Here is a 22,499-nt window from a genome sequence, read left to right as displayed (position 1 = left end):
AGGGATATTTTTAAGTACACTCAATAAAACATGTTGACGAATTAGATATAGGATGTGAGAAGAAGAACCGAGACTAATCCCCAGGCTTGTGGCTTGAGCAATCAGTGAGATAGGGATGACTGGGGAGGAGAGGGTGTTGGGTAAAGTAGTTGGAAGTTAAGACTTCTATCTTGAACATGGTAGGTTTAAGATCTCTCTTAGGCCCAAGTAGAAATGTTTGATAGGTATTTAGACAAACATATGTCAAGCTTAGATGAGACATTTTGACTGGACATAAAAACTTGGGAGCTGTCAACCTATACATAGGATTTAAAGTTATAGGGCTAGATGAGACCCCTCTACCCCTCCCAAGGGAGCATAAATAGAGAAAAGAAACTAAGGAGTCAATCTCAGGCACATCAACATTAGGGGCTGGAAGAGGAGACTAAGAACAAATAGGCAGTGAGGTTAGAAGAGAAACAAGAGAGCATGGGGTCTCTAAAGGACAATGTAGCCACCTGCTTCAAATGCTGCTGATATGTCAAGCATATGTGAAATGAAAATGGATAGTTGGATGTAGTAAGATAAAGGACATTTTTTTATCTTCATGAGAGCTTTAGTGGACTTTTGAGAGAGATAATTTGATTAAAAGAAAATAGGAAGTGAAGAAAAATATAGGCATATCTTTTGAAGGGTTTTGCTACAAAAGAGAAAAGATAAATCAGGTGGTGTCTAAAGGAAGATGTAGGATGGGAGGAGAGGATTTAATAAAAGACACTTCAGCATAAATACATACTGAAGGGGATGATCCAGCAGAGAAAAAGAAGTTGATGTTGTAGGAGGAAAAGTAGACAACTGCAAAAGCAAATTGTTTGAATGGGCAAGAGAGAGTGAGGCCCAGTGCTGAAACAGAGGAGAGAAGCATAGTTTATCCACCAAAACAGTAATGACAGTTAAGGATACAAATGCAATATATTGGGTGAATAGATATTAGGAAAATGAAATTCTTTTCTAATGGCTCCCAAGTTTTCAGTGAAATAAAAATCAAGGCTTGGACTTCCTAGGTGGTGCAGTGGTTAAGAATCTGCCTGCCTATGCAGGTGACACAGGTTTGATCTCTGCTCCAGGAAGATCCTACATGCTGCAGAGCAACTAAGCCTGTGTACCACAGCTACTGAGCCTGGGCTCTAGAGCCCATAAGCCACAACTATTGAGCCTGTGTGCTACAACTACTGAAGCCCACATGCCTAGAGCCCGTTCTCCACAACAAGAGAAGCCACCAAAATGAGGAGCGTATGCACCACAATGAAGGAGCCCTGCTTGCCGCAACTAGAGAAAGCCCACGTGCGGCAACAAAGACCCAATACAGCTAAAATAAATAAATAAATCTATAAAAAAAATCGAGGCCATCTTTTGAGATAAAGGAAAGGAAGAAGCTGTTGGAGCTTTTGCCAATGAGTACAAGAAAGAGTGGGACAAGAAATAGGGGTGTACACAAGGAGCAATGATGGAGAGTAACTATAATGTTTAACCAAAGTAAAAAGAGAAGTGAGTACATAAAGCAATAAAACGTGAGGTAAAAGAATTATTAAAGTCTGGGTACAAGAGGAAGTCAAAGAGTAAATCCTTGAGACTGAGATTTTGGAGACAATGCCATCACAATTAAGCCCACGTCTGAAATATCACCACAAATAATAGTAGCTGAAAAAAATAGTAAAATCTTAGGTGTGTTTTTGTAAAAAGCCTATAACTGTATTTTTTTGATTCATTCTTTATAATCCGCCCTTTAACCAGCAAGTGTGGACTATTTTACATCTACTGTAGTTAGTGATAAAATTATACTTAATTCTACTCTTTTTTATTTTCTGTTTACCCTGCCTTTTCTATGCTTCTTATTTTCTTCTTCCCTGGATTCTATTCAATTGATCAAAGTTTTTTTTATTCCCTTTTTTCTTCTCTTAATGGTTTAGAAGTTATAAATGCTATCCTTTTAGTGTTTATCCATAAACTTATCAAAGTACATATTTAACCATGTCAAAAATTAATCAGTACTTATTTCCTCTTACCCAACTACCTAAGGTCCATAAATGCTATAGGTCTGACTACTACAGTAATGCCTTTCATGCTGTTATTTTCTATGGCTTCCAAGTCATCAGTGAAATAAAAATCAAGGACATCTTCTGCCTGGTTTTATAAGTACTGAAGTAGTTATTATAATTCTTTTATACAATAAGTGCTTGTTTAGATATGTTGACATGCTTAGTAATTCCCTTGTTCACCAATGAGATAAACTGAACATTCCTTAAATTCTATTCCTTAAATGGCAAAATGAAAACTAGTCAACAAAATATTTTTTATCTTTTATTTTTAAATTTTTACTGGAGTATAGTTGATTTAGTACAATGTTGTGTTAGTTTCAGGTGTATAGCAAAGTGAATCAGTTATACATATACATATATCCACTCTTTCCTTTTTTAGATTCTTTTCCCATATAGGTCATTACAGAGTCTTGAGTGGAGTTGCCTGTGCTATACAGCAGTTCTTACTAGTTATCTATAGTATATATATAGTAGTGTGTATATGTCAGTCCCAGTCTCCCAATTTAACCCTCCCCCTCCCCTTATCCCCTGGTAACCATAAGTTTGTTTTCTACCTCTGTTTCTCTACTTCTGTTTTGTAAATAAGTTCATTTTTTTTAGATTCCACATAGAAGTGATATCATGTGATATTTATCTTTCTGTGTCTGACTTACTTGACTCAGTATGACAGTCTCTAGGTCCATCCATGTTGCTGCAAATGCCATTATTTTGTTTTTTTTATGGCTGGGTAATATTCCATTGTGTATATGGACCACATATTCTTTATCCATTCCTCTGTAGATGGACATTTAGGTTACTTCCATGTCCTGGCTATTGTAAATAATGTTGCAATGAAAATATTTTTTTATAATATTAAAAATTTATTAAAGCCATTCAATCCAATAAAATCTTTTTTATAATATTGAAAAGCTATTAAGCCATTCTATCCATACAAAACCAAAAAAGAAAAAAGTAACCTGAAAGATATTCATTGACTGTCTCACACATTTGACAAACTGGCTTTCAGAAAATACTCTCTCTTGGAATTCCTAGGTGGCACAGTGGGTAAGAATCCACCTGCCAATGCAGGGGACATGGGTTCCATCCCTGCCCCAGGAAGATCCCACATGTCGCGGAGCAACTAAGCCCGTGTGCCACAACTATTGAGCCCATATGCTGCAACTACTGAAGCCCACGTGCCTAGAGCCCATGCTCTACAACAAGAGAGGCCACCACAATGAGAAGCCCATGCACCACAATGAAGAGTAGCCCCCACTCACCGCAACTAGAGAAAGCCTGTGTGCAGCAACGAAGACCCAACACAGCCAATAAAGTTAATTAATTAATTAATTTAAAAAAAAGAAAAAGAAAATAGTCTCTCAACATACATTTAGCAAATTAGCTTTTGGAGAATTGATATTTTGCAAATTGATATGAGTAAATTTTCCTGCTTCTGACCAGTAGCCTTGCTAAAATCCTTTTATGGACAATGGCCAAATCAGAGAAAGGGTGTCTTATGTATAGCACACTAAGGTCTATGAGAGTATCTAAACCCTGCTGTGAATGAGTTCAAGGCCAAAATGTTGGCAGTTTTAGTAAGTAGTTCAGTCAAACTCTGTGTTAATATTTTCACTATGTAGACAATAGATAGAAGTTTTTTGTGGCCATCTTCCATATTTAAAGCTGGACTACATAGGAAAAGATGTAGGTTTATAAATGTGTAAATTCATCATAATAATTGATATGACCTACAAAAGAAAAGAAATACAAGAAAGGTACATTTTAATTTTTTTCTAGGTTCACCTAAACTTCCAAAAGATGTCTACTCTCCTGGAAAACATCATTGCCATCATCAAACTATTTCACGAATATTCAAAAACAGATAAGGAGACTGATACATTGAGTAAAAAAGAGCTGAAGGAACTTCTGGAAGCAGAGTTTCAGCCAATCCTGAAGGTAAAATATATTTGCCAGGAATAAAGGTTATATCATTTTTGTTCTGCATCAAAAATCTGTCAAAATATTACTGTGAAATCTTTGTGAGTCGTTTGTTTTGGAAGAAAAACAAACATAATCTTATTTCAAATCAGATATCAGGATAAGATAAACATTATTGAGGAAAAAATTTGGTTCTACTTTTATGTAACAAGAATTCATACTCCCTAAGGTAATTTTATATTTTTTAAAGCTCTTTATTGGAATATAATTGCTTTACACTGTTGTGCCAATTTTTGAGGTACACCAAAGTGAATCAGCTGTATTTATACATATATCCCCATATCCCCTCCCTCTCGCAACTCCCTCCCACCCTCCCTGTCCTGGCCCTCTAAATCATCACCCATCATCAAGCTTATCTCCTTATGTTATGCAGGAAATTCCCACGAGCTATCTATTTTACATTTGGTGGTATACATATGTCAATGCTACTCTCTCACTATGTCCCAGTTTTCCCTTTGCCCTCCCCCACCCTGTGTCCTCAAATCCATTCTCTACATCTGCATCTTTTTTCTTGCCCTAAGTTAACTTTAATTATGTAACCATTTGAGTCAGTCTCATGTACTTTCCTTCTCTGTATTGCCTGTATACAGAACCCAGATGACCCAGATACTGCTGAAGTCTTCATGCATATCCTCGATGTAGATCGCAACAAGAAAATAGACTTTACAGAGTTCTTTCTGATGGTGTTCAAGCTGGCTCAAGCATATTATGATTATACCTGGAGAAAGAATTTTAAGACATTAGGGAAAAAGCAGAAAAAGTATAGACACCATTATGAAGATGAAGAAAATGATACAGAAGAAGAGGATAAAGAAGAAAGAAAAAGAAAGTGCAGTTCTTCAAGAAGTGATGGAAAAAAGAAAGATAGATCAAAGAGCCCAACAGGAAAAGGAAAAACCAGACATGAGTCTAGTTCTGGAAGAAAAGGAAGAAGAGGTGACAAAGCTACTTCTGGACACGGGCATGGATATGGGAAGAAACATCATGAGTCAAGGAGGGAAAAGAAAAAAAGAGCAAGTTCTAATGAACTAAAAGAAAGAAGTCACATTTCAAGTGTTAGCCCCACCAGGAGATATGAAGAAAAAGAAGAAGAATGTGGTTATGAAAATAAAGGCAGAGGATGTGCAAAATGGAGAGGATCCGAGTGTGAGGACTCATACAAAGTTTGTCAGGAAAATGTGACTGTGGATTTTCAATCTGATTACAGTACACACCAGGAATCCAGTATCAGCCAGGGCAGCAACAACAAAGGACATAAACAAGATTCAGGTAGACAATCCGTGATCGCTCATGGAAGGTCTCCACCCAGGTCAAAGAACCAAGATAACTCTAACCATGGCCAGTCAGGAGACAGCTCTAGGCACTCACAGTCACATCAAGGGAGAACAGACAAAAACAGGAACAGGGAATCTGTCCACGGAAAGTCAGGATCGAACACTACACAAAGAGAGGGGAGCCACCATGAGCAGAAAACAGACAGCTCCAGACGCTCTGGAACTGGACATGGATGCACATCTACTGGGTTCGGAAGTGGTAGACACAGGGAAACCAGTGTTGGTCAGGCCAGTGACAGCGAAGGACAATCAGAAGATTCATGTAGACATTCTGGAACCACTCATGGAAGGTATGCGTCCAGCTCAAGGAACCAACATGGGTCGTCCCAGGGCCAGGCACAAGGCAATTCTCGTCACTCCACGTCACATGAGGGGCGCACAGACACAAAAAGGCAGAGAGAATCTGTGCACACAGACTCAGAAGCCAGCACTAGCCACAGACAGGAGCGCCACCATGAGCAAGCAAGAGACGGCTCCAGACACTCCGGAACTGGACACGGACAAACCTCAACTGCATCCGGAAGTGGCAGACACAGGGAATCCAGTGTTGGCCAGTCTACTGATAGCGAGGGACATTCAGCAGATTCAGGGAGACAGTCTGGGAGCTCTCATGGAAGGTCTGCGTCCAGCTCAAGGAACCAACATGGGTCGTCCCAGGCCCAGGCACAAGGCAGTTCTAGTCACTCAGGGTCGCAACAAGGGAGGACAGACACACATAGGCAGAGAGAATCTGTGCACGCAGACTCAGGATCCAGCACTAGCCACAGACAGGGACACCACCATGAGCAAGCAAGAGATGGCTCCAGACACTCCGGAACTGGACATGGACAAACCTCAACTGCATCCGGAAGTGGCAGACACAGGGAATCCAGTGTTGGCCAGTCTACTGATAGCGAGGGACATTCAGCAGATTCAGGGAGACATTCTGGGACCACCCACAGAAGGTCTGGGTCCACTTCAAGTTACCAACATGGGTCTTCCCAGAGCCAGGCAGGAGGCAGCTCTACTCACTCCGGGTCGCAACAAGGGAGGAGAGACACACATAGGCAGAGAGAATCTGTGCACGCAGACTCAGGAGCCAGCACTAGCCACAGACAGGGGCGCCACCATGAGCAAGCAACAGAGGGCTCCAGACACTCTGGAACTGGACATGGACAAACCTCAGCTGCATCCGGAAGCAGAGTACAGAGGGAATCCAGTGTTGATCAGGCCAGGGACAGCGAGGGACAGTCAGGAGATTCACGGAGACAGTCTGTGACGTCACATGGAAGGTCTGGGTCCAGCTCAAGGAACCAACATGAGTCTTCCCAGGGCCAGGCAGGAGGCAGTTCAAGTCACTCCGCGTCACCTCAGGGGCAGACAGACACACGTAGGCAGAGAGAATCTGTGCACACAGACTCAGGATCCAGCACTAGCCACAGACAGGGGCGCCACCATGAGCAAGCAAGAGACGGCTCCAGACACTCTGAAACTGGACACGGACAAACCTCAACTGCATCCGGAAGTGGTAGACACAGGGAATCCAGTGTTGGTCAGACCAGTGACAGCAAAGGACATTCCGAAGCTTCCAGGAGACAATCTGTGACCACTCATGGAAGGTCTGCATCCACCTCAAAGAACCAATGTGGGTCTTCCCAGGGCCAGGCACAAGGCAGTTCTGGTCACTCGGGGTTGCATCAAGGGCGCACAGACACACGGAGGCAGAGAGAAGTAGTCCACACAGACTCAGGTTCCAGCACTAGCCACAGACAGGGGCGCCACCATGAGCAAGCAAGAGACGGCTCCAGACACTCGGGAACTGGACATGGACAAACCTCAACTGCACCCGGAAGTGGCAGACACAGGGAATCCAGTGTTGGCCAGGCCAGTGATAGCGAGGGACAGTCAGGAGATTCAGGGAGACAGTCTGGGACCTCTCATGGAAGGTCTGCGTCCAGCTCAAGGAACCAACATGGGTCGTCCCAGGGCCAGGCACAAGGCAGTTCTAGTCACTCAGGGTCGCAACAAGGGAGGACAGACACACATAGGCAGAGAGAATCTGTGCACGCAGACTCAGGAGCCAGCACTAGCCACAGACAGGGGCGCCACCATGAGCAAGCAAGAGACGGCTCCAGACACTCCGGAACTGGACACGGACAAACCTCAATTGCATCTGGAAGTGGCAGACACAGGGAATCCAGTGTTGGCCAGGCCAGTGATAGCGAGGGACAGTCAGGAGATTCAGGGAGACAGTCTGGGACCACCCGCAGAAGGTCTGGGTCCACTTCAAGTTACCAACATGGGTCTTCCCAGAGCCAGGCAGGAGGCAGCTCTACTCACTCCAGGTCGCAACACCGGCAGACAGACACACGTAGGCAGAGAGAATCTGTGCACGCAGACTCAGGAGCCAGCACTAGCCACAGACAGGGGCGCCACCATGAGCAAGCAAGAGACGGCTCCAGACAGTCCGGAACTGGACACGGACAAACCTCAACTGCACCCGGAAGTGGCAGACACAGGGAATCCAGTGTTGGCCAGTCCAGTGATAGCGAGGCACAGTCAGGAGATTCAGGGAGACATTCTGGGACCACCCGCAGAAGGTCTGGGTCCACTTCAAGTTACCAACATGGGTCTTCCCAGAGCCAGGCAGGAGGCAGCTCTACTCACTCCGGGTCGCAACAAGGGAGGAGAGACACACATAGGCAGAGAGAATCTGTGCATGCAGACTCAGGATCCAGCACTAGCCACAGACAGGGACGCCACCATGAGCAAGCAAGAGACGGCTCCAGACAGTCCAGAACTGGACACGGACAAACCTCAACTGCACCCGGAAGTGGCAGACACAGGGGATCCAGTGTTGGCCAGGCCAGTGACAGCGAAGGACAGTCAGGAGATTCAGGGAGACAGTCTGGGACCTCTCATGGAAGGTCTGCGTCCAGCTCAAGGAACCAACATGGGTCGTCCCAGGCCCAGGCACAAGGCAGTTCTAGTCACTCAGGGTCGCAACAAGGGAGGACAGACACACATAGGCAGAGAGAATCTGTGCACGCAGACTCAGGAGCCAGCACTAGCCACAGACAGGAGCGCCACCATGAGCAAGCAAGAGACGGCTCCAGACACTCCGGAACTGGACATGGACAAACCTCAATTGCATCTGGAAGTGGCAGACACAGGGAATCCAGTGTTGGCCAGGCCAGTGACAGCGAGGGACAGTCAGGAGATTCAGGGAGACAGTCTGGGACCACCCGCAGAAGGTCTGGGTCCACTTCAAGTTACCAACATGGGTCTTCCCAGAGCCAGGCAGGAGGCAGCTCTACTCACTCCAGGTCGCAACACCGGCAGACAGACACACGTAGGCAGAGAGAATCTGTGCACGCAGACTCAGGAGCCAGCACTAGCCACAGACAGGGGCGCCACCATGAGCAAGCAAGAGACGGCTCCAGACAGTCCGGAACTGGACACGGACAAACCTCAACTGCACCCGGAAGTGGCAGACACAGGGAATCCATTTTTGGCCAGTCCAGTGATAGCGAGGCACAGTCAGGAGATTCAGGGAGACAGTCTGGGACCACCCGCAGAAGGTCTGGGTCCACTTCAAGTTACCAACATGGGTCTTCCCAGAGCCAGGCAGGAGGCAGCTCTACTCACTCCGAGTCGCAACACCGGCAGACAGACACACATAGGCAGAGAGAATCTGTGCACGCAGACTCAGGATCCAGCACTAGCCACAGACAGGGACGCCACCATGAGCAAGCAAGAGACGGCTCCAGACAGTCCAGAACTGGACACAGACAAACCTCAACTGCACCCGGAAGTGGCAGACACAGGGGATCCAGTGTTGGCCAGTCCAGTGATAGCGAGGGACAGTCAGGAGATTCAGGGAGACATTCTGGGACCACCCGCAGAAGGTCTGGGTCCACTTCAAGCTACCAACATGCGTCTTCCCAGGGCCAGCCAGGAGGCAGTTCTAGTCACTCCGCATCGCATCAGGGGCGGACAGACACACATGGGCAGAGAGAATCTGTGCGTGCAGACTCAGGTTCCAGCACTAGCTACAGACAGGGGCGCCACCATGAGCAAGCAAGAGACGGCTCCAGACACTCCGGAAGTGGACACGGACAAACCTCAACTGCATCCGGAAGTGGCAGACACAGGGAATCAAGTATTATTCAGGCTAGTGACACAGAAGGAGATTCAGGTCGACAGCCTGTGACCACTCAAGGATGGTCTGGTTTCTCTTCAAGGAACCAAAATCCTGGTTCAGTGCACGGCTGGAGACATGGCAGCTATGGCAATGCTGATTATGACTATGGACAGTCAGGCTTTGGCCATTCTTGATGGAAGTGTGAGTCATGACTCCCGCCATATGGGAGTTGAGACAGAGCTGAATAGAAGAGCGTTTATGAGATCCAATATAACAGGCAGTAATATACACCCTGGAACACACCACCATTCAAATTATATTTCCGAACAGTTGGGATTTGACAGTCACATAGACATTATTATTATGAGTGAGAAACTATAAAATAAATTATTAACCCAAAGAGTAGGAGAATTGACCAAGACACAACTTTAAGAAAAATTTTATTATACTTTCATGGACCTTCCCTCTTCTTGCCATTTTCTTTCAAATTAGTTACACTATTTCTTTACATTGGTGATAGTTTCTTTTTATTCTATAGGAAGCTTTTGAACTTTATAGTTAGGAACTGGTAAATGGAAGAAATCAACATCATGGAGTGCTAAATTCGGAAAACCATGAGTATTAGGGGAGATTGGGGTTAAGTAAGTATTTTTCTTTTGAGAGGTTAAATTTCAGGACTTCTCCAGATTGGTACCTTAATATTTGTCAAAAATATCAAAGGAACCAATAGTATAAAACCACCGTTCTGTCAGCCAAAGCTGCTACATTAATATTAGGGCTCAGCACATCTGTCTGTATTATTCTTCTATTGGGACTCTGTATTATTCTTCATTCATTAATCTCCTTGAGCACATAGTATCCAAAAAAATGAACTGCATGAAAATTGAAAATAAACAATTGATCATATATCATACTGTGTCTCCTCCATGTTTCTCACAGATCCTAAAAGATGTATCTCTCCATGGTAAGAATGACATCTTTTCCTCTGTCACTGAAAACTATATGTCCAAATGGCAGATGTGCAACATGCAAAAGAAATAAGGAGTCCAAAGAAGAAAGAATTTAATCAAATCCTGTATTTTTCTCCAACATGGTCATTGTTCCACATAGTCACCATCACGGTGAAAAAAGGCTTAGTTCAGTCATAGATAGCATCATTATTATCAAAACATCAACCCAAGTGGCTATTAGCCAAGTCAAACCAAGATCAGGAAAACAGAACACTGACCATAGGTCCTTCTTACAAAGATACAAAGAGATATTTTCCAATGGAGACTAATGAGAGCAGGAAAACTGCTAAATTTCTTGATAAAGAAAATGCCTTCCTGTCTGGGAAAGAAAACATATATTCAATATATTTTATAATTAGGCAGGAGATCTAATAATTTTAGTAAAAATGTGAACAAGTTTCTACCATTAGAAGGAAAATCCCTGTGTGATAATCATACCCCAAGTTTTCCTTCTCCATGATATCAGATCAGTAGGAATATTAGACAATATCTAGTCCAACATTCTCATTTTGCAGATGAATCAATCACAGAAAAAATCCATACCAAATACTGCCGAGACCAGCTCGGCGACTCGAGGTGAGTGAAGGGTGCCGCAAGCTTGAAGAAAACACAGACACAGACTGAAGAGAAAAGTGGGACAGGGGGCTCAAGACCTCTGGATCAAGAGCCCTGCTGACTCATCCCAGGTTGCTTTTATTGAGTTCTTCGGCCAACATTCTCAGGTTACACCCATAAATAATCAAAGGCCTCACATGACTGAGGCAATTATCTTTGTTTGCTTCCTGGGTCCGAGTTGAGCAGGTGTGGATCTGAGCAGGTGTGGATTTGAGCTGGGCGTGGAGAGCAAAACAGCCCTGGGGGCAGGAGACCTCTCTCAGATATTAGGGGTCTGTGCCCCACCCCTGTTGGCCCCTCTGTGACTGTGCCTGTCTTAGGTTGTTCCTCCCTTGAGGAATCTTACCCATCTCTGGCTAACCAGCCATCCTTCAGGGCCAAACAGGGTGATATTAGTCTCCACGCCCCGCACCCTCAGCTCCTCCACTGCTCAAGCAGGACATTCTGAATCCCATCGCTCGGCCCACATACTTTAACATTTTCAAGGTTTCAGAAAGGCTCCTGAATGTCTTCCCACAAAATGCCAATTAGATCTCAAGTCCCCAATTCTGAGTTTAGCAGTTTTACAAAACCACTTATAAAAGCTGCCTTTCTTTGACTTTTAAGTTAAATAAATTAAGCTAAACTGAAATTGTCAAAGTTTAAATGGTCTGCAATGTACACAGGGATTGAATGAAAAGCAACAAGAAAGCTCATTTTCTAATTAATTTCAAACAATATTATGTCTATCTTTGTACTCCATTAGCCAAATGAAGGGAGCACCACCCCCAATGGGTATCCTGCCTCCCTGCTTGAAGTGCTGTCCCCAAATACCCCTACAAAGCTGCAAAGTCATATTAAAAAAAAAAAAAAGCTGCAAAGTCCAGACAGTACCAAGCACACAATCAGCACCCAGTAAAGGTTTGTTGTTAAGGATGGAGTTATAGGCATGATTGAATGGAGAGATAGAGAGTGAGAACCAAGGATAGAACATCAAGAAAACCAACCATTAAAAGTTCTGCCCAGTCACATAACAAGTAGGAAGTGGAAACAAAATTTGAAGCCTGATTCTATCTTCCAAGTATATGCTCTTTTCACTGAAAAGGAGAGTATCACCAAAGTTTCGATAGTTTAAATTTCAGGTAAAATGAAAAATGAAAGATGTTCATTGATTTTGGTAACTGGACATTTGGAACTTGGAAACAGTTATTTCTGTGGAGAGGTGATGATGTAAACTTTGTTGGAAAGCTTAGGAGTGAGTGGTTTTTAAGGATCTGGAAACAATAAATGAAGTTCAGAGTAAATATCTAACCTCACTTCTTCTGTGAGAAAGCCAGAAAGTAATTTCCAAACAAATACCTTAGGTTTTCCCTTTACTAAGTGTCCTGGGGTAGAGAGATTCTGGGGGTGAAGGTTGGGAAAACAGTCTGCAGGAGGTAACTTTTGAGAATTAAGTAGGGATCATATCATGTAATATCTTGGAAGCCACAGGAAAGAGATTAGATTTCTTTTTTAATTTGTAGTAAAAACATATATATATAACATAAAATGTTATCATTTTATCCATTTTTAAGTACACATTTCAGTAGTATTAAGTATATCCACATCGCTGTGCAACCAACCTCCAGAACTTTTTCATCTTGCAAAGCCGAAACTCTGTACCCATTAAAAAACAACTCCCTATTCCCCCCTCCCCCCAGCCCCTGGTAACCACCATTCTACCTTCTGTTTATCTTAATTTGACTACTATAGATACTCATATAAGTGGAATCATGGAGTACTTGTCTTTTTGTGACTGGTTTATTTCACTTAGCATATCCTCAAGGCTCACCCATGTTGTAGTATGTCAGATTTTTCCCTTTTTAAGACTGAATAATATTCCATTGTATGTATACACCACATTTTGTTTATCCATTTGTCTATTGGATGGACATTTAGGTTTCTTCCACTTTTTGGCTATTTTGAATGATGCTTCTATAAACATGGTTAGGCAAATATATCTTCCAGACCCTGCTTTCAATTCTTTTGGATTGAAATGGGATTACTGGATCATATGGTAATTTCATATTTAATTTTTTGAGGCACTATCATACTTTTTTCCATAGGAACTGTAGAATTTTACATTCCCACCAACAGTGTACAAAGGTTCCAATTTCTCCAGAGCTGCACCAATACCTGTTATTTTTTGTTCTTTGACAGTGGCTATCCTAATGAGTTTGAGGTGGCATCTCATTACAGTTTTGATTTGCATTTCTCTAATAATTGTGGTATTGTGCCTCTGAGCTTTTATATATCATCTTTGGGTAAATATCTATCCAAGTCCTTTGCCCATTTTTAAGCAGGTTTTTTTTTTTTTTTTTTTACTGTTGCTATGTAATAGGACTTCATTTATTTTGGATACTAGCCCCTTATGAAGTATGTAATTTGCAAATATTTTCTCCTATAACACAGGGTGCCTTCTTATTTTATTCTATCTTTTGATGCACAAAACTTTTTAAGTTTGATGTAGTCCCATTTGTCTATTTTTGATTTTGGTGCCTGTGCAGAAGGCTGGATTTTATTCTGATTTGCTAGGAAGCCTTTGAAGAATTTCTAGCAGTGGAGTGATAATAATCTGATTTCCAATTTTAAAAACATCATTTTAACTATATGATGGAGGATATATTTCAATTGGGATTAAAGACGAGACTGGAAAAAGAATAACAGGAGTCAATACAAAATATTATAGTAGCTGGGACGAGGGCAGAGGTGATAGAGGGAGTAAGAAGTGGTTATAATTGGTATATACTTTAAAAACAGAATCAATAGAACTCGCTGATGGATTGAGTTTTGGAGTATAAGAGAAAGTGTAGATTCAAGAGTGACTCCCAGATCTTTGGGATTAGAAGGGCTTAGCTGAACAGATCTCACTTGGGGCCTCTCATGTAGTTATAAGTAATGGTTTGATGTCATCTGGGGTTTCAACAATCTGTCGGATCAACTAGATCAAACATACTAGATGGTTCATCTACATGACTGGCAGCTGATACTGGCTGTCAGCTGGGAGCTGAGCTGGGCCACTGACTAGAACACCTCTATGTGGCCTCTCCAGCCTGGCAAACCCAAAGTAGTCTGATGTCCTATAAGACACCCAGCCTTCCCCAGAGAAAGCATGCCAAGAAAACCAAGTGGAAGCTGCAGGGTCTTTTCTGAACTAGTCTCAGAAATGACATAGAATAACTTCCTCTGTATTCTATTGGTTACAAGCAAGTCACAAAGGTTGGCTCAAACTCAGACAGAAGGACCCCCATCTTTCAAAGAGAGAAATGCCAAGCAATTTGAGGATATGTTTCTACGTGTCCTCACTACACCTACATTATTCACATTTTCTAGGATAAAAATTTTAAAGGTAAGAGTGTAAGTGAATCCTTCAATTAGAACATAAATATGAGAGATAAAAGAGAGGCCAGCTTCCTGGAAGTAAAGGAATATGTGGAAACTTGGAATACAATTGGATAATCTGTGTGAGCTCAAACATGAAATCTAAGGAACTCAAGGATAGAAGTCAAGCTCGAATACCATCAGCTTAAAGTCAAGATTCATCCAAGGCAACATACTGAATGGGAGAAAACATCTGCAAGTCATATAACCCCTTGGATAAGGGGTTAATATCCAAAATATATGAAGAACTCATACAATTCAATAGCAAAAAAAAAAAGAAGAAGAAACAAACAAAACCAAAAACCAATTCATAAAAAAACAGGCAGAATAGCAATTTTTCAAAAGAAGACATACACATGGCCAACAGATACATGAAAAGACCCTCAACACAACTAGTTATGAGGAAAATGCAAGTCAAAATCATAGTGAGATATCACCTCAGACCTGTTGGAATGGCTATTACCAAAAAGACAAGAGATAACAAGTGTTGGTGATAATGTGGAGAAAAGAGAACCCTTGTGCACTGCTGGTGGGAAAGTAAATAGGTGTAGCACTAAGTAAAACAGTATGGAGCTTCCTCAAAACATTAAAATTAGAACTACCATATAATCCATCAATTCCACTTCTGGGTATTTATCCAAAGAAAATGAAAACATTAACTCAGAAAGATATATGAACCCCCATGTTCATTGCAACATTACTTACAATAACCATGATCTGGAAACAACCTAAGTGTCCATCAGTAGATAAATGGATGAAGAAAACATGGTACACACACACACACACACACACACACACACACACACACAGAGGAATATTATGCAGCCATGAAAAGGAATGAAATCTTGCCATTTGCAACAACATGGATGAAACTTAAGGGCATTATGCTAAGGGAAATAAGTCAGAGGAAGACAAATACCATATCATCTCACTTACAGGTGGGACTTAAACAAACAAACAACAAAAAGAGAAAATAAGCTCATAGATACAGAGAACAGATTGGTGGTTGGTGGAGGTTGCAGGGTGGTTGCAAAAGGTACAGAGTGCCAAAACTTATAAACTTTCAGTTGTAAAATAAGTCATGGGGATGTAATGTACAGTATGGTGACTACAGTTATTAATACTGTGTTGCATACTTGAAAGTGCTAGGAGAGTAAATCTTAAAAGTTCTCATCACAAGAAAAAAATTGTGTAACTATATGTGGTGATGGATGTTAAGGAGACTTATCACGGTGATCATTTTGCAGTGCATACAAATATTGAATCATTATGTTGTACACCTGAAACTAACATAATGTATATGTCAATTGTACCTAAATTGAAAAAAATTCACCCACAGCTAGCAGTGTTCTACTTTACCGGTAGTAAATCGCTATAAGTTGACTTTGTTCAAAATACTTAATAATGATGAAAAAAAAAAAAAAACTTAATAATGATGTTATTTTTTCTACCTGAAAAAAAGAGAATGGAAATTTATTGATTTCTCACCATACATCACCTTCCTCACAATAGAGCAAAGTAAAAAAATTATAATTTACCCTTTACAAATTATAAAATTGATAAGCAAAGACATCAACAATAACTTATCTAAAGGCATGGACTGAGCGATAAAGCCTCAAAGCCCAGGTCCCTTCTACCACAACATACTGACTGGCACAGTTTCTGACACACAATGGATCCAGATTAAGCAACAGTTTCCTTTCCTGTCTTCCTCTAAAAAGCAGCTCATGGTTCCACTTTTAGAGCCTAAAAAGAGAAGGTAAATCTTCATATTCACTCAGCAAAGTTTCTTTCCTTCCTTGGCAGGAAGGCTTTAATAGACTATCAGTTGAACCAAAAATTCTCAAAATGAAAGTTTATCATAATTCAAGCAGAGACGCTTCTTGGCTCTATAAAAATATACCATCAAAATGTACAAAAAACATTAATCATTGCCTAATGGTGCCATTTCAGGTTCTAAACAAGGGGTGTTGTTCAGAAATCACACCACATCTTACTGCTAAGATGTTAACATTTAGGATACTAGGGGACCTGAGAAGAAAATGCGTAAATTACAACCATGTCCTATGCTATTACCACAGTGACTCAGCTTTTGGCAATAAGATTGTGGTTTTAATTTAACAAATGATTTATCTATACAGTTCCATATGAAAATGAACAAAATAGTCCCTAGCTCTTTGTGGGACCATATAGCCGTCAGTTTTCACTGCTCTTCCCTTCCAAGGACTTGTTCCACTCTTCTCAGCACCTCTCCCAATCTGTCACATAAGGAAAGGCTGGGCAATACATATCAATGGATCTCTGGGCTCTAGACAAACACATTTCCACACATCTTCAAATAGAAGGCTGAGAATAAGGACTAGACTGACCAGAATCCAGATAATACAGTTATTGGCTGGCTCTTGATGAACACTACTTCATTCTTCAATCAGCAGGAATCAAGGAAATTAAATAATCATTTAACTGTCAGTCTCTATACTAGATGTTGGAGTTACAAAGATGAGACAGATCTGTTCCTTCAAGAGATCACTAACAATGCAGGAAAGACATAATAGCATCATAAGTAGATTTAAAAAGATATTATTAATGCACAGCGGTGGTTGAAAGTACAAGGTGCTAGCGAACTGTATTTAGTGGTAAGGAAGACTTGGTTCAGATAAAACTTTTGAACTTAGGAGAAACATGCACTGAATCTCTACAAAGAGCTGGAAATGTGCCAGCTTGACTTGGGAAGGAGAGTATTCCGGGGGGGGGGGTAACCATCCTGTGCAAAATCCCAAAGATGAAATAAATAAATAAATAAAGGTGCACTAAAGGAAGTGATAGTAGTTCAGCAGAGCTAAGATATAAGATGAATGTTGGGACATGGCATAAGGTGATTCTGGAAACCTAGGAACCAGATCAAAAGGCTCCTAGGAAGCCATCCTAAAGGATTTGGTCTCCAAGGTCTGATAGGAAGAGCCAACAAAGGGTTTTAAAAACAGAGAACATGACTAAATTTGCACTTTAAAAGATAATTTGGTGGCAAGATATGAAAGGGATGACATTAGTGGCAAGAAGACTAGCTAGGAGACCATTGCAATATCTTGGCAAAATTATGTTAGGAGTCAGTAAGAGCAAAGCAGAACTGAATGTCAAAGATATAACTGAGATAAAAACGAATATGATTTGGGGATAGATTGAATGTGGTCATTGTGCAAGAGGAAAGTCTTAGATAATCTACCAGGTTTCTGGCTTGGATTTCTAAGTAAATAGAGCACATCAGAGGTGAAAAACAATACCTTAATAGATGAAGGTACTTTACTGGGAACTTTCTAACAGTTTTAAAGTTGAATCACATTCCAACCAGAGGTTATAAACTAGTCACCCAAAGGCCAAATCTAGCCTACAGATGTGTTTTATTTGGCCTGCACCATTTTAGCTCAAGTACTCTGAATCTGATTTAGTCGGATGATTCCACATAAAAACATGGATAGCTGCCATCTTTCAAAATTGTAAGATAAGGCATGGGTTCATTATCATCTTTTTCTGAGGACAATTAGCAATACTTAAGAAGTAAGACTGCCACCTATTGGCTGGACATATATCAGCCTGTTCATTCTGATCCATTATGCCCACTGTCTCCCCTCCACTGAAAGCTGCCTCATTTATCTAGATCATCTACCTGCCTAACCCCCTTAGGGATATAGATATGTGACCCCTCCTCCAAGCCTAAAGCACACTGAAGCTCCCCTCACCACTAGCAACCCCCATTTCACCCCACAGTCATAAGGGGAACTTGAAATCAGTCAAGGGTGAACTGGCACAACAATTACATAGCTGGGGGTGGGGAGGGTCATTGGAAGGGGGAGACATGGGCCTTTCAATGATGGTGTAAAGAGACTTAAAATTCTCTTCCTCTTACCAGGTCTCTTATGCTTTCCTTTGTTCTGAGATACTTGGTGGTATTAAATGCCAAGAGCGAATCAGAGTGGGATTAAGAGGAGATCTAAAACAAGCTGCTAGGACTAGCCACTCTTCCAGGTCTTAAACTAAAGGGCTATGAGAAATTCATGAAGTTCTCCTTGGTCACAAAGTTCATCCGGGTGAGAGGGCAGACAGAGGTGTGGGGCTAAACCCTGGGAAGTGTGCATCTCTCTGTACCCTGGGGTAGCTATCTTCCTGGAACAGAGTTCATAAGCTGTCTGCTGTGCAAGGTAAATGAATTTTCACATTACATTCATTATGAAGAATTCTCAAAAGAAAGGCAATTAGAGTAAGAAAAGAACTATCTTTGCAGAGGGAAACTGCATGCTCTCTGTGGCAGATTTTAAATGGATACAAATTCATTGACACTCCTGGCATCAAGAGGTGGGGTTTATGTCCACTCCCCTTGAATCTGGCTGTCCCGTGAATGCTCGGGCCAACAAAGTAGAGTTAAACCTGTGCCATTTCCAGAGCTGATCTTTAAGATAACTGGCAGATGGAGCCTAAGAGACTGAATATACAAACAAATAATGGCCAGACCATATATAAAAACAGAACTCTGATTCACAACCTGCAGAAACCTGCCATGGAAACCAACCCCTTATCTACAATAAACCACCCAGGAAGCCAGCCTGCTATAAATCAGATATGTAGTTAAACTGTTATCTCTAATAATAATCCAGGAAGCTAAACAATTACTTTTGTAACAATTAATCCAAATGGCCAGGACTCGATTAATAACTGAGAGCTTCCCTAAGTTTTATCCCTGACTCCCACTTAAGACCAAACAGATAAAGCCAAATATGCACCCCCATCCAATCATATAAGATGTTCTACTTCTAACTAGCCCACCTACAGCTTCCCCATGCCAAGGGGGAATGTGACTTTAGACAGCGGATCACCTTTCATTCGGAGGAGACAGAGCACATAACACAGAACACCTAAAGTCAGTCAAGGACAAAAAGAGGAAAAGGATAAATGCAATGTTTTGGTTTTTAACCATTTTGAAACATGGTCATTCCCAAACTCCATCCCATTCCCCTAACACTATTTTCCTCTATGTTTTTCCAGTAAGGTCTTCATTCATAGCATTTGAAAATACAGAGGAAAGCAAAAAGCACTATTTGGAGGAACTCTACTCACAAGTCACAATTTCCCTGAGGTTGTACTCCAAGTGACATGAAAACCTAGCATGATTTTCTGAAGTTTAGAAAGGGGACTGGGCAGCACCCAGATCACACTGCACCCACTGCATTATGTTTCATGAGGTCTCCAGGGAAGTATCCCCTAAAAGGAAAAGTCCTGAAAAAGACATTTACATTCTTAGATCTTCTCTTGCTGGAAACACATACGAGTATATAAGTTCATCCAATTAAGACAGGCAATATTAGGCTGATAACTAAACTCTGATAATTATATAATAAATTATCAGCTATGAGTTTTAATACAACTAAACTTGGAGGCAATGTGCCAAATAACTGACAGAATTAACTTATTTAATACTCTCAACAGCCCTTTAAAACAGGCATTTTATCCTCACCTTAAAGTTGAGGACACAGACTCAAAAAGGCTAGGTAACTTGCCTGAGGTCATAGAGCCATAAATGGAAGAGCCAGGAGATGAACTCAGGTGGGTCAGACTCCAAAACGTCAGCAGCTGACAGTGTTCCAGGCTGGCTCGTGGCCTGGTCTACTCAAGAAGAGCAACAACATAGTGGCAGGTGTGTTTTTTAGGTCAACCCCATTATGTAAACTCACCTCACAAGATTTTTAAAAATAGGAATTGTTACCAAGTCCAAGCTTGCTCTGCTCACCACACAACAGGCCAATAAATTGGAGACGAGGTGTTGAGGCAGGGAATAATGACTTTATTTGGAAAGCCAGGCGTCAGAGAAGATGGCAGACTAGTGTCCTAGAGTACCATTTTATCGGGGCCAGGATGCTGGCCTCTTTTATAGAACAGAGAGGGGATGGAGGTGAGGAAGTAAAGTAAAAAGACATAAGCCTTGCAAAATATCTCCTGGTTTTGGCCACCCTCAGGGAGGGGATGTGTTAATTTCTTCTTTTCTTAAGCCATTCAGAGGTAGGTAGGGTCAGGGTGTTTCTCAGGGCTGAACAAAGGCACTATAGTTTTTTAACATTCAGGCAGAGGGGCAGGGTTCCCTGAGGCAGACCATTATGTATGCCTATAGCTACAGACAAAACAAAAGCGATGGAAAGCAAAGGTCAAAGTAAGAGAAACAGATCCAACATGGTGTCAGATTTTGTTTTTCCCTGTTACAGAATTGCATTAAAAAAACGAGTTGAAAGATAACCACACTACACAGGAAATGCATATAATTCAGTGATAGTTGTCTTGAGTGATAGGTGTGCACTGTGCATGAGCACTAATGGATCCTGAGAAAAAAAAAGTTGGAGAAGAGTTGGATCCCAGGGCATGAAGGTGAAAACTTTCAAATGAAAGGAGACAGCAAAGACCACCCAAACCTCTTAAGGAGTACCCCCTGGAGGGAAAGGAATTTACCCTGAAGTAGCGAAAGGGCCTGGTTTCCACACACTTCCCTTGGGATGCCACTAAAAATGTCTGATCCAGCCTGAAGGGATTTTGCCCTAAGTTGGTCAGGAAATCCTAAAGTAGAGCTGGGAAACCTCAGGAAACAGTGAACACAGTTCAATACTGAGATGCTGATGAAGGAATTAAAATGCTGATGGAGAGACTAAGCCAGGCTTCACAGTGAGATCAGCATTGCTTGAGGAATCAGCTTTTTCAACATAAAAGCACATCATTGGTGACAGGAAGTCAAACTTGAAGGACTTTTGGAACTATATCCCAATAACTATTCTGGTTTTATAAAGGTTCACAACTCAGGATAATGTTTATACTATTGTTATTATCTGCTACCTTTTGAATATCCTCCCATAACTTATATGCGGGCAGGAAATTACAATGCAATGTGGTATAGACAGAGCCTTGTGCAAAGCTAGATCAATAATCTTGAAGATTAGGGATGCTATTTTATTCCCAAGATCAGATTTTAACATTTATCACCCTTAAAATGACCTTTGTTAAATTTTCACACCATTTCATTCCAGCCTATACTATCTTCAGTGGTGTTGAATCTTACATACAACATATTGGCCGTCTATTCACACTGTTGTTCGAGTCACTGATTAAAATGGTAACCTACACACAGTCAAGGAAATAGCCCTTCAGCACACCAGCTAACTACCTTGAAGACTGTTAGCAACCCATGAATCAACACGATTCAGAAGCCCTTCCACCATTCCGCTGAGGGCCTCAGCCATCTCATAAATTTCCATCAAGGTGACCAAAGTCATTAATCACAAAAGCCTCTGAATATGAGAAGAGATAAACAAAGAGAAGAGAAATGTAAGAGAAGTTAATGCTGACAAGAAAGAAAAATATGGATTTTTTTGTCCTTTTATTATGCTTCAGAGAGTATTTGATACAGGGCAGCACTTCCCTCACTGTGTTCCCTGACTAATAATATATTTCTTCAAAAGAAGAATCCCAAGAGGAAAAACATTTGGTTAACCCTGGTTAGACAAGGGTCTTAGGTACGGCACAACTTTTCAGAGTCAGAGCCTTTAACAATCTAAAGCATACTGTGCCTCCAAGAGAACTGTGTGTGCCTTCCCTACCAGTCCTGAACACTATAAATTATTTCTCACAGAGCACCTATTAATACCCTATATCCCTGATGATATGAAGATGAGAAAAAGCAGACTTTATCATGGACATGGGGACAGGGCAATGAGGGTAATGGAATGACAAATTCATGAACAATTATAATACAATATGACAAGAGCCATGGGAAAACCCTATGTAGATGCAATTTCAATAGAACAAATGACCTCAGGGGAAGTCACAGAAAGTATATAAGCGATGACATTTCAGACAGTTCTTATAGTATATATAGGAGAGCTTGTCGGGTAGAGAAGAAATACAGCAGAGGAAACAGCACGTGCAATGACAT

At 41.6% G+C, this 22,499-nt stretch overlaps 1 protein-coding gene across 1 annotated transcript in view; it reads left to right on the top strand.

Moving 5' to 3' along the window:
• LOC130836537 (filaggrin-like) overlaps window positions 1-22,499 on the top strand; it is a 45,782-nt gene that overhangs the window by 5,790 nt on the left and 17,493 nt on the right. Inside the window, exons 2-4 of the mRNA XM_057708785.1 lie at window positions 3,855-4,013; window positions 4,646-6,713; window positions 7,041-9,703. Of these exons, the coding sequence (XP_057564768.1) occupies window positions 3,876-4,013; window positions 4,646-6,713; window positions 7,041-9,703 (4,869 nt within the window). The 5' untranslated portion in view covers window positions 3,855-3,875. The remainder of the gene's footprint in view (window positions 1-3,854; window positions 4,014-4,645; window positions 6,714-7,040; window positions 9,704-22,499) is intronic.

This window comes from Hippopotamus amphibius, chromosome 1 (assembly GCF_030028045.1).
Source record: "Hippopotamus amphibius kiboko isolate mHipAmp2 chromosome 1, mHipAmp2.hap2, whole genome shotgun sequence".
NCBI lineage: Eukaryota > Metazoa > Chordata > Mammalia > Artiodactyla > Hippopotamidae > Hippopotamus > Hippopotamus amphibius.
This window is presented reverse-complemented; position numbering and strand designations above follow the sequence as displayed.